Source organism: Sminthopsis crassicaudata, chromosome 4 (assembly GCF_048593235.1).
Source record: "Sminthopsis crassicaudata isolate SCR6 chromosome 4, ASM4859323v1, whole genome shotgun sequence".
Lineage (NCBI taxonomy): Eukaryota > Metazoa > Chordata > Mammalia > Dasyuromorphia > Dasyuridae > Sminthopsis > Sminthopsis crassicaudata.
This window is the reverse complement of record NC_133620.1, coordinates 62,702,303-62,715,197: the sequence shown is the minus strand read 5'-3', so window position 1 is coordinate 62,715,197 and position 12,895 is coordinate 62,702,303. Positions and strand designations below refer to the sequence as shown.

The following is a 12,895-nucleotide window of genomic DNA, read 5'->3' as shown; positions in this document are numbered from 1 at the left end:
ATGTTATTTTATGTGGTTCAATGAGCAAAACCCAAGAAAGTTTTTTTCTAGTCTCTAGAGCATTTAAAGGTAAAATAATAATTTTTTAAAAACACAAGATGCTACCATCATATTTTTTTAAATCAAGAGGTCTTGTAAAAAAGTTTCATCTGAGTCATTGGACAACACAGGACTACCATTTTGTTATTTCTTCTGGAGAATTCTAACATAAAACCATCCCAGATTGAGTCCTCAGTACCTTGATACCCTCATCATCAGACAGCAACAATAGTTTAATATTATATCATTGTTTTATAAGTCAGAGTTTAATGTCACCTGACTATCTCTGAGTCAATGAATTGGTTTCTGTTTCTCTCCTTTCCTATTACCTGTAAGGGCTTTAGTGTTGGCTTTCTTGCTCTCTTGGTCTTCCTTCACAGCCCAGACATAAACAGTGTACTCCATGCCAGGCTTTAAGCCTGTTAGAATAGTAGTAGTTTTGTCCTTTCCCACTGGGATCTCCTTGGTCTCTCCATCAGCTGAGGTGTAACGCACCATGTACCTGTCTATGACAGCCTGGACTGGATCCCAGGATATAGTGGCTGTGTCCTCTGTCACTTGGTCGGTCACTAGGTTTTTGGGGCTATCAATCTCTGAAAGAAAAATACAGAACTATTAACAAGCACCAAAATATATGATCTGAAGTGCATTTATCTTGATCTGGAACAATTTCAGGACTTTCTTGCAAACAGTTTATTCTGTCTTGTCATATTATTTTCAACTTGTCTCATTTGCCCTGGGTGGGAGCACGTCTCCCCAGACTGTTGATCAATTTTGCAGGAAGAGAGAATGCTATATTAGAAAAAGCACAAAATTTAAGATCAGAATTCATTATCTTCCCCTCATAATCCTATTCCTCTCCTCAACTTTACTATTTTGGTTATAGGTACCAGATCCCCACCATTCTTTCAATCACCCCTTTTCAGAATTTGTCATCCTTAACTCTTCACTTTCATTCCTCCCCAATCAGTTACAAAGTCTTATACATTCTACCTTTTCAGTATGTCTTGCATCCATCTCTTTCTATCCACATAGCCATCTCCTTAGTTCAAATTATTATAATAACCTCCTAATCAGTTTCCTTGCAACTAATCTCTTCCTTCTTCAATCCATCCTCCACACAGCTGATAAAATGATATCTGTAGAGATATTTATGCATTTCACTACTCTGAATTATAACTTTCAGTGGCTCTTTACTGCCTCTAAATGCTAAACAGAAGTGTCTGTTTAGCATTTAAAGCCCCTTATTAGCTGGTATTCTCAGGCTGATTATACATATTCCCATTTACATGCACTATATTACAGACAAATTGGCAGACAACATGAAAACAGTTAATATATAAACAATAGAAATCGGATAAATTGGAACTAATCAATAGAGGAAAGGTACAAGTATTAAGGGGGGATCAGGAAAAGCTTATTATAATTACTATATTATTAAGATAGTCTTTTAACTGGAACCTGAAGTAAGCTGAGAGGTAGAAATAAGGAAGGATAGTCTTCCAGGCAAGGAAAGACTGGCAGTGAAAATGCTTCATGAAGATAGAGTATCTTGTATAAGGAATAGCACAGAGACGCATGTCATTGGCAGGTGAGCAAGGTATTAGAAATTACTATTCACAATGGTGTATATGCAGAAGCATAAATCATTCCAGTGATCAGGAGTCTGCACCACGACCCAGACATAAGAGGTACCTGTTTCCTAATAGTAGGGACCTTCTTCCACCTTGAGATGATGATATTTTATATATTGGTCTGCCCCTCTCACAGACCAAGCTTTCTTCCTACACACTTAGACTTCCTATCATATGAGCCATCCCCTTACCAATGTGACTGGTGGCCCTGGCTTGGCTCTGTTCTTCACTTGTGCCCCAAGTGAAAGAATTTCTGGTTATAGCTCCCTGACTATATCACTACTTTCTCATTAAATCTCACTAAAGACTAATGGACATGTCCCTCATCCTTTCCCATCTTAGCACACATCAGAATTCTAAAAGGCTTTTAATTTGAGTCACATATATATCTATATAGACATGTTTCCCTGAAAAACCTGCTATCATTCAAATTTTTATCTTGAAGTTTTATTGTAGCTACTATTATGGCAAGCGCTTCTTGATTTTGTATTCTCTTTTCCCTCTCATTTGTTCAGGGGAAGACCCAGAAGTATAGTCTAAGACAAAAGAAGAAGATAGAATCAAAACAAGAGTTGCAGAAATGTTTGTCCAATCATGATTTAGAAAATGCAACAACTAAGTCTCAATTAATACAAATGTTAAGTATCATTAAAAGGTTTCATGTATTCAGATTTGTGCTATTCAAAGTTATAGGTAAGTAAAATGTGTCATTGATCTAGCCCAATGGAAATAGGTAGTGTGGATTCAAATAATGTTTCCACTACACAAGATTTATTATTTGTACTAATTGGGACCTTACTCATACAAAAAACTCCATTTTAAAAAAGTGGATGGAATTAGAAATATAGGTTATATATAATGAGGGGAAAGGAAATATTGCAATTGCTCATATAATATCATTCTGTACCACTTTTAAAGAAAGGAAAAAGGCTTGGATAAACAAGCTAGAAAGCAGCTAGGTGGATAGGGACTGACTTCAAGTCTGGAAACTCTGGGTTCAAATTGGCCTCAAACTCTTACCTGTCTCTTAACCTCTCAAACCTCAGTTTTTCTCAACTGTAAAATGGATTTAATAATAGCCTTAATCTCTAAATGTTGTTATGAGGACCAAATGAGATTCTACAAAGCAAGGCTTCTTAAACTTTTTCCATTTGCAATCTCTTTTAGTCTAAAAAAATTTTACATGACTCCAGGGTATATAAAATAGGTGTATAATATATAATATAAAATAGGTATACAAATCAAACATTTACTGATAATAAATCATAAGTTCCCCATATAAGATTATGTAACAGATCATAGGAGTCATGAAATTATGATTAAGGATAGATAAAAATGTATTAATTTATTATGTGGGGTCATGTAAAAATTTCTTAGGCTACAAAGAATCACTAATGGAAAAAGTTTAAGAAACCCTGGCATAAAGCACTTAGGATAGTACATAGTAGCTTTAATAAATGCTTGTATCCTTTTTCCCCTTACAGATCTACTTTGTAACCTCTAAGGTTTTTATCTTATCATGCTCCATCACCTGTTGGGGCTTTCGTGTTGGCTTTCTTGCTCTCTCGATCTCCTTTCACAGCCCAGACATAAACAGAGTAATCCATGCCTGGTCTCAGACCCGTCAGGATGGTGCTGGTCTTGTCCTTCCCCACTGGGATCTCCTTGGTCTCTCCATCAGCGGATGTGTAGCGGACCATGTACCTGTCTATGACAGCCTGGACTGGGTCCCAGGTTATAGTGGCTGTGTCCTCTGTCACCTGATCGGTTATCAGGTTCTTAGGGTCATCAAGTTCTTTAAGAAAAAAGTTTGGGAAAAAATAAACATTGGCACCAAACAATTTTCATTAGTATTGGTGGAGGTATAGCAAGTCTCAAGAACTTTCATCATAGCTACTTTCTGCACAATTTTCAGGCTATTCCTTACATAGATACCTGAAGGAGTTCATGGAACTTTTTTCCTAGATCTATTTTAAATGTATTCATTTAGACTATATAGCTTCTCAAATAAGGAGAAGAATGGATCACCTGAGGAACAACTCTTCTACCACAGAATTAGTCAGTCTTACGGCCAGCTGAGAACATCTGAATAAACAAATTAGGAATTTCCAGCAAGATGACTTGTATATAAACCTCTTGCTTCCTCCTCATCTTAAAAAATAGCTAGAAATGTGCCAAAGAAAGTGGAAGAACAAATAAAATGTTAAATGGAAGGAAATTCCCATGGAAAAATTGGAGCAGATCTTTTGGAATTGAGGAAGTAAAGAAAAGGTTCTCATGCAATAAGAAATAATATGGGATAAGATAATGCAAGAAAAATTTTTTTCAAAAAAGAATAAAACTATAGGAACTTATCTATAACGCAAGCAAGAGGTGCTCATCTTTGCTTGAAGACTCTAGTGAAAGGGAGAACACTACCACCTATGGCAACCCATTTCACTTTTTGCCCTGATTGTTAGGAAATTTCCTAACATAAAATTGCTTCTTTACAACTTAAACCAATTTCTCCTTGTTGTATCTTTTGAGCCCATACTGATCTCTTTCTCACTTTTCAGTCCTTCACATACTTAAAGACCATCATTATGATCTTATCTTTTTTTATTTTAATTTTTTTTTAATTTAAATCTTCCTCGCTCCTTCCTTTTGATGCTTTTTTTACAGACATCCTATAGTTTGTCAATATGACCCTCATGACTAAAACAGAACTCTACAAGTAATTTGATCAAGACAAAATACAATGGAACTATCAGGTACCCCTGGGCCTGAAGTCCAGAGATCTCAGACCTCAAATCCAGTCTGAGATACTTACTGACTGTGTGAACCAAAGCAAGTCCTTTAACATCTGTTTACCTCAGTTTCCTCAACTGTATACAATATACCAATATACTGTAAAATGAGGATAATCTCAGAGGGTTGTTATTAGAATCTAGTATTTGTAATGAACCTGGAATGTGACAGGCACTTCAAGAAATTCTTGCTCCCTGTCCTTCCCTCATTATCTTCCTGGTTTTGAATATTATACCTCTTTTATGGCATTTAATATTGTATTCATTTTCATGACTACCATATGTATAGTCTGGCCAGACCTCCACAGTTTTGTAATTATGAAGTTTGTTGATCTGTTTAACTCAACTGTAAGACCTTTTATCTTTAGCAAATTTTCTTATTAGATTTTAGTCTAATATTTTAGCCTAAGACCTGGAAGGTCATCAGGGAAAATTGACTGCACTCCCAGGGGAATAGGCCCTGGGAGCCACTGAATTAGCAGAGGTAGTAGCAGCAGTAGGAGTATATAATCTCTCTCTTTCAGCTTTGATATCACTGGAACTGGGTAAGTATTAGGAATATCAGAAAAGCAGTAATCATCAGAATTATTCAATACTGGTTTAAAAATAGAGGGGTTAATCAATGGAACAGATTATGTGCACTATACAGAAGCAAATAAATATAGTAACAGTGATCAATAAATCCAAAGATTCTCATTACTAAGGTAAACCCCAAATAGATGACTTAGATATAATTTATTATACCATAAACTAATTCAAAGAGCAAAAAAGAAAATTCCCTTTCAATTATGGATAGGGAGACATTTATGATCAATTAAGGGATAAAGAAGATCAAAGGAAATAAAATGGACAATTTTGATTATATAAAATTTTAAAAGTATTGTATCAAGACTCCAATGTGGTTATATTAGAAGAGAAACAAATTACTGTGGAGGGGAAGAAGGTCTTTGTAGCAAATTTTTCTGATAAAGTCTTATATCCAAGATATGAATAGACATTGGAACTGATAGAAATATAAGAATAAGAGCTTATTCTCATTAGATAAATAATCAAAAGATATAAAAACAGCTTTCAAAGAAATTTAGGCTATCACTACCATTTGAAGATGTGTTCCAAATGCAAACTAAAGTACCTCTGAAGTTCTGCGTAATACACATTAGATGATTAAAAAAAGGAAAATGACAATTGTTAGAGGGACCGATGGTAAACAGACATACTAATGTTCTGAAAAGGGAGAAGAAGGGATGAGAGAAAGTAGTTAAAATGCCAAGAAGAAAGTAAAAGGTCAAAAGGAATCACAGAATAACAGAAGGTTTTGTGAAATTTAATTATCTTATTTGGACCAGGTAAGGGAAGGAATTTTTTTAATTTTTTGAATAAAGTAAGAATATAAAATAAAAGGAAAAAAATGCAAAATCCATTTGTGATTAGGTCTGTCCTAAGAAGGGAGAGTAAAAAGAGAAGCCTATGTCCAAATTATTATAATATAAAATTTGGGTACCTAGTAGCAGCTAAATGGTGAATAGAATGCTGAGCTTGGAGTCAAGAAGCCTCATCTTCCTGAGTTCAAATCTGACTTTCAGACACTAGTGGGCTAGTCATTTTATCCTGTTTGTCTCAAGTTTCCTCCTCAAAAAATAGGCTGAAGATGGAAATAGCAACTACTCCAGTATCTTTGCCAAGAAAACCCCAAATTGGGGTTTTGAAGAGTCCTACACAATCAAACATCAACAAAAGCTCAAAGTAAAGATTTCTTTCTTTTGAATGGGCTGAAGGGGAGCAAGAAGAACAAGAAAAAGATCATAGCAGCATTTGATAAAGAGAAAATAAATTTAATCCCAACTATGAATATTAATAGGATAAATCTAGCCATAAAGTAAGGAGTGTGACAGAATAAATTAAAAACTCAAGCCTAATAATTTTTACAGAAAGCAAGAAAATACACTTAAAACATAAAGATTCTTACTGTTAAAATGAAGGGTTGCAGTATAACTTATTATGACTTGACAGGATCCAAAACAGCAAGAGTAGCAATCATGGTTTTAGACAGATTTCAGATACAGCCAGAAAACAAACAGGGAAACTATACAATATTATGCCTAAAGGCACTGTAGATCATAATAATTTCTAAGAATCAGCCAAGGCCCAATGAGTAAATTAAGGCATGAAGAATAAAAGATTTCTTCCTTCTTAGGAATGTGCATTACTAGAATATCTCTAGATGCAAAGGAGCGAGGGATATAGTAATTTCTCAAATTATAATTCTTTCTGCACATGACAGTCTCCAAGCATTAACTTCATTGCCCCAATAAATTTTTCAATAAGAGAAATATAACAAAAATTTTGTTTATTCACTGCATTTTGCCTTTGTGATGGCAAAGAATTAATGAGTCTTTCTAATTTCCTTTTTATTACTAGGGAAGTTACTTAGGTTATATCTCCATATGGTCACTGCATTAGACTGTGATATGGAAGATGTAGTCATTTCAACTACCTTTACAAATGATATTAACTAATGTAGATAAATGTGTAGTGAGGCAAGACATTATTCCTTAGGAGGAATGATTTGGTATGCCATACTTTAATCAAAACATTCTCTATGTTTAACATGTATAGCAACAAAGAGGCTTACCTACAATAGAATTTAAAAGCTGACTTTCTCTAACTAAAATCTACAGAATGACCAGTTTACAAGCCATTTACCCAAATCCCCTCTGGTACTACCTATGGTCAGGAAATCCAATAAGAAATTGCTTTGTCATCCGAAAAAAGTAAATCTGTGATCCTTAACAAGAAGTCAATGCACATGGTCAGCTCCATTACCCTTGTTACAATTTTCCTCTAAGTCATGGGGATACGTGGGAACTAACCAGGAGTTACTTATTGCATATGCTATTTAATAGCTAGCATTTACATAACATTTTAATGATTATAAAGTATCTTACAAATTTTAGCACTTTTTGCCCTCAAAACAACCCTGAGAGGCAGGTGCTATTATTATCCTTCATTATCCTCCATATTTTTCCAGCATTTTGCAATTGAAGAAACTGAGACACCAAAGGTTAAGCAATCACAAAGCTAAATAAATGTCTGAGCTTGGATTTGAACTCAGGTCTTTTGACTCCAAGTCCAGTACTCTGACCATTGTATCTCCTTGTTGCTAAGTTTAGCAAGCCATATACCCCATCAAAGGAGATAGATTATATGGCTAGCTCAGTAAGAAATGCCCTGTGCAGCAGATCCTCCAGTTATCCTGTTACACATATATTTCCAGTTCCTTCTGAATCAGGATTCTAGTACTCCTGACTGGCATCAACTTGCAAAGCCATTATTGACTGCTATGTCTCTTCTGAACCTCAATAAGGAAAAAATCATCTGAAAAGCTTGTGAGAGTATTATCTTTGTCAAAGTGCTTCTTTAATTTAGGAGTCTGATCTACCTGCCTGTCAAAACTGACCTTTATATGATACAATACATTTTAAAATAACAATGCTTTTTTATTAATAAAGCATTTTTTAAACCACACCTGTGCTGACAAAGAAATTCCCTCTACCAATGCAATTAGTCATCTCCTCAGTAATCTATAGTCCTAGAGCTTTACCTGAAACAAGGAGAAGTAAAATAATTTCCTCAGTGTCTCTCAGCATTTATACTCAATCAACCTTTATTAAGCACCTACTATGTGCCAGACACTATGTTAAAAGATTGGGGATACAAAAAGAGGTAAAAAAAAATCCCTGTCATCAAAGGAGCTTACAATTGAATGGGAGAGACAACATGTGAACAATATCTACAAACATATATCTATATATCTATAAAGATATATATATATCTATAAAGATATATATATATATATATACACAAACAAGTACAAACAGGATAAATAGTAAATAGCAAGAAGGAACTAGAATTAAGAGGGACTGGAAAGGCTTTTTGTAAAAGATATAGCAGAAGCAGGTCTTTCTCACTCCTCTATGCAATAAACACCACCACCTCCAGTAGCAAATATAAATCTTCTGTTTAATATTTAAAGACTTTCGTAACCTGGCTTCTTCCTACCTTTGTAGTCTTCTTGTATTTTACTGCCCTGCACATAATCCACAACTTTAGCCTCCTTATATTGCTACTCATGCATAATGCTCCACCTCTGAACTCTCTTTTTCACAAGCTGACCCCCATGCCTGGAATTCTCTCCTGCCTCCCTAATCTCCTGTGTTTCCCAGCTTTTTTGAAATCTTTCTTTAAGTCTCCACTAAAATCCCATCTTCTGCATCTTTCATATTTCCTGGTCCTCTAGTTTCCCAATATACTGTATATCTTATTTGTGCATAGCTATTTGCATCTTGCTTCCACATCCCCAATTAAATTATAAGCTTGTTTAAACCAATTATTTTTTTTGTCCTTTTTCTTTTTCTTTTTTGGATCATCAGCAGTTAATCTAGTGCTTGGTACATATGTAGATACTTAATAAATGCTTATTGTCTTCATTTCCTGATTCTGAGAGCAGCAATTCTTAAGTTCCATCATCTTGCCTCTCAGAGTAATTCTTAATTAGTAGAGGTGGTATAAAGAGCCTTACTAGGAAAATTTTAATTGCTTATGAAAGTAAAGAGAAGAGTAGACTTTGAGAGTTAAGAAGGGTATTCAGAAGTGATCTAATTCAGTCATCCTGTTTTATGAATGAGCACATCAGGACTAAGAGGGATGACGTCACTCCTATATCACAGAATAACTTTGTCAGTCAGATAGACATATATTTATCAAGGACTTACTCTAGAATGAACACAAAACAATCACTGCTTTCAATATTTTGATATTTTCAATATTTCATAATCTAAATTCTGGCTCCATATTTTCCATTATATTCACCTTCTGACTAGAGTAAAAAAATAGAGAGATGCAGTGTGGTATGTTGGAAAAAACAATGAATTTGTAGTCAAAGAACTTGAGTTTGAATTCTAGATCTGGTACTTACCATATGTTTGACATTGAGCAAGTTAGTGAATTTCACTGAGTTTCAGTTTCCCTGTCTATAAACTGAGGGAACTGGACTAGATAACCACTAAAATCCAACTTAGTTTGCTTTTTTAATCTAGTTCTATCCTATGCCTGAAAATATGACTTCTAATAAAATAGAATATCAATTCTAAAATAAACAAATCAAGAACTGAGGTTAATTATATAACAGCTGCAGAGCAATTTAAAATTGATTTATAATGAAACAATTGTGTAGTGAGAAATGCCCAGATGTATCACAAATAAATGCTAAAACAACAACAGTGATAAACTTCTCTATTCTCTCATGGCAGCCTAATGGAGAGACCACTAGATCTGAAGTTAAAGAATCTAAATTCAAGGGGGGATAATGATCCTTGGAAAAGGACTGACTCTGTACTCCTCGAGTGTCTCTTCTATAAAACAGATATCATCATATTTGCATTATTTACCTCACAGGATTGTTATCCAGAAAGCTCTCCATGAACCATAAAGGCATTGTAAAGATGTGAACTATTACCTGTTGGGGCTTTCGTGTTGGCTTTCTTGCTCTCTCGATCTCCCTTCACAGCCCAGACATAAACAGAGTAATCCATGCCGGGTCTCAGCCCAGTCAGGACGGTGCTGGTCTTGTCCTTCCCCACTGGGATTTCCTTGGTCTCTCCATCAGCAGATGTGTAGCGTACCATGTACCTGTCTATGACAGCCTGGACTGGGTCCCAGGATATAGTGGCTGTGTCCTCTGTCACCCTTTCAGTTATCAGGTTCTTAGGGTCATCAATTTCTTTAAGAAGAATGTTTGGAGAAGGATAAGTATTAGTACCAAGTTGACTATTGCCCCAATCCATCTTTTCAAGTTTAAGTGGAGAAGAAAAGTTTCTAAGACCATCATCAGCTCCCCTTCCTTCTGCATAATAATAAAGCTATCCCTCTCATAGCCACCTAGGGGATTCTGTAGAACTGGAAATACCTGGTTCTCAGTCCTTATGGTTTATTATTGTTAAATCCATTCTTTGGGCTGTCTCTAAGTTTGCAATTTCTTAGTTGAGAAAATTGGGTCTCTCTTTGCAGCAACAATTAAAAACACCAAAAAAAAACAAAAACAAAAAACCACCGATTAAACTGACTTCCAATAGGATCTACAAGTCATTCACTTATTTTATTTATGGTTTCTTCTCTAAAGAGCTCTGTGTATCTTTTAGTAAAAGTTTAGGAAATTACAAGCATTACAAATCAATAACTAGACTCTAGGGGAAAAAATTGACAAGTTACATAAAGGTCTACTGTCAACATGAAATATTCTCTCTCTCTCTCTCTCTCTCTCTCTCTCTCTCTCTCTCTCTGTGTGTGTGTGTGTGTGTGTGTGTGTCTTTCATGCGTGCACACACACACACACACACACACACACACACACACCTTATTGCACTTTCAAGCCATATTACCTTGACACCATAGAACAGAATCATGGTATGATATGACTTAGAGTTCAGTGGTACCTGCTGGAATCTCTAGTCCTATTTTCTCATTTTGCAATGGAGGAAATTGAGGTCCTGATAAGTTTAATGACCTGCCTGGGGTAGTATTTAGTATTACAGGTAGTAATTAACAGAATTACACTTTGAAGTTAAGTTGTCTGATGCTAAATCTAGTGCTTTCTCCAATATACCTGTAATAATGAGGGGAATCAAAGGAGTACCACTGAGTTTCCAGACAAAGCATCCTTCTAATGATCAGTTCCCTTGCTAAAGATTCTGATTGGTCCCTATGTGCTTCCAGGTTAGCCTATTTTGTAGAATTTTAAGGGAGAAGCAGTCATTTTCATTCTTTTCTTCCTCCCTTGCCAAGATATGGCCTGGAATTCTGAGAAGTGATCAGAGAAGAGAAGAGCAATGGGGAGGGATTTTGCACTCTTCCCCCACCTCTGGAAGCTTTTGCACATAGGTGACAGGAAAAACATGAATTATCTAGGTAAGCCTGAGACCTTCTTTTGCTGTCTTCGATGCATTCTGGTTTTGTTTATGTTTTTCTGAGCATAGCAACCTGAGATGGACGTTCCCAGCACTGCTAAGTCCCCTGTGGAGATTAGGAGTCATTAAGAAGTCCAGGTGAAGAGCAAGAGAAGCAAGAGATGCTCCCTACAGCTTCGACACCTCTGAAGAGAATGTAAAGCCAGGAGGAGGAGTCCTGTCTCTCTAGAAATATTGACAAAAGTGGGAATGTTCCAGGTTCGTTGACAAACATTTATCAAGCATTACTAAGTGCCAGCTAGAAGAAATACAAGCAAGAAAAACAAGACAGTTCCTGCCCTCAAAAAGAATACATTCTCTTTGGATGACAATATATAAAGGGCGACATGGATTTGGATGATAATTTATAAAGTATTACAAGCAAAACAAAGAATACATTGTACACAGTAAGGGTAAAATTGTACAATGATCATTGTGACAGACTTGGTTTTTCTCAGTGGTTCAATGATCCAAGGCAATTCCAATAAACTTTGGATGGAAAATACTATCCATATCCAGAAAGAGAACTATAGAGACTGAATATAAATCAACAAATGCTATGTTCATTCTTTTTCTTTCTTTCTTTCTTTTTTTTGATCTTGTGGTTTTTCCCTTTTGTTCTGATTTTTCTCTTCCAAAATTGGAAATGTGTTAATAAAGGAAATATTTAAAGGGAATATAAGAAAAAATGGAAAATAAGAAAGGAAATATGTAAAAAATGAATGTACATGTTTTTTTAGATGTAACTGGGGAAATATTTTTTTCAAAAAAGGGGGATTAAAAAGGGGCAGGATGAGGAAGAAGTATAGAAAGTCAGGAACAAAGCCAGGAAAGGAGTGAAGGAGAGGAGTTTGGCTGATTTAGGCATTTCCTCAAAATGTAGTTTCCAGAGGAAACTCACTGATGGTAGAAGGGTACCTCAAATTATTTCATGTTTTGATATTTTAAATATCAATCTGCCAAACAAGTATAATAGGCAGATATAACAGACTTTCATTTTAAATTTTTGTCAATGCATATTTAGGAATCTTTTGTGTGGTATCTCTGTTGTAGTAGGAGAAACAAATAGCTGTCCAATACTTGATACAAGTAGTACATTGAGTATCTTTCTAAAAGGAAACATAATTATCTCTTTGAGGCAGACCCTAGACCATGAGTCATACATAAACTCTAGATGATTTTTCTCTGGGGTTTTGGGTAGTAGCATAAAGAACTAGAGGCCAGAAGATCTTCTTTTTTAGAAGCTAGTCTTCTTCTGTAATGAATATTTTCCCTGTGAGTCTAAAACTTGGTCCCCCTCAGTGGGAAAAAGAATCTCTGATCCCTTGTCCTAATAGGTTTAAAGTCTAGCATCATCCTTCCTTCCCCATGCCATCCCATTTCTATGTCTTCTAAGATAGAAACACTCTTACAAGTTAACATCAGCTAGGTATTT

General features: G+C 35.4%; 1 protein-coding gene across 4 annotated transcripts in view; it reads right to left on the bottom strand.

The window, feature by feature from the left end:
* The window catches only part of TNN (tenascin N), an 86,438-nt gene that overhangs the window by 30,852 nt on the left and 42,691 nt on the right, over positions 1 to 12,895 (bottom strand). For 2 of the 4 annotated variants that reach the window (XM_074308420.1, XM_074308421.1), the window contains exons 10-12: positions 9,975 to 10,238; positions 3,205 to 3,468; positions 369 to 632 (exon numbers count right to left, since the gene is read on the bottom strand). In XM_074308420.1, the coding sequence (XP_074164521.1) occupies positions 369 to 632; positions 3,205 to 3,468; positions 9,975 to 10,238 (792 nt within the window). The remainder of the gene's footprint in view (positions 1 to 368; positions 633 to 3,204; positions 3,469 to 9,974; positions 10,239 to 12,895) is intronic. The other 2 variants (XM_074308422.1, XM_074308423.1) reach the window with 2 other exon arrangements.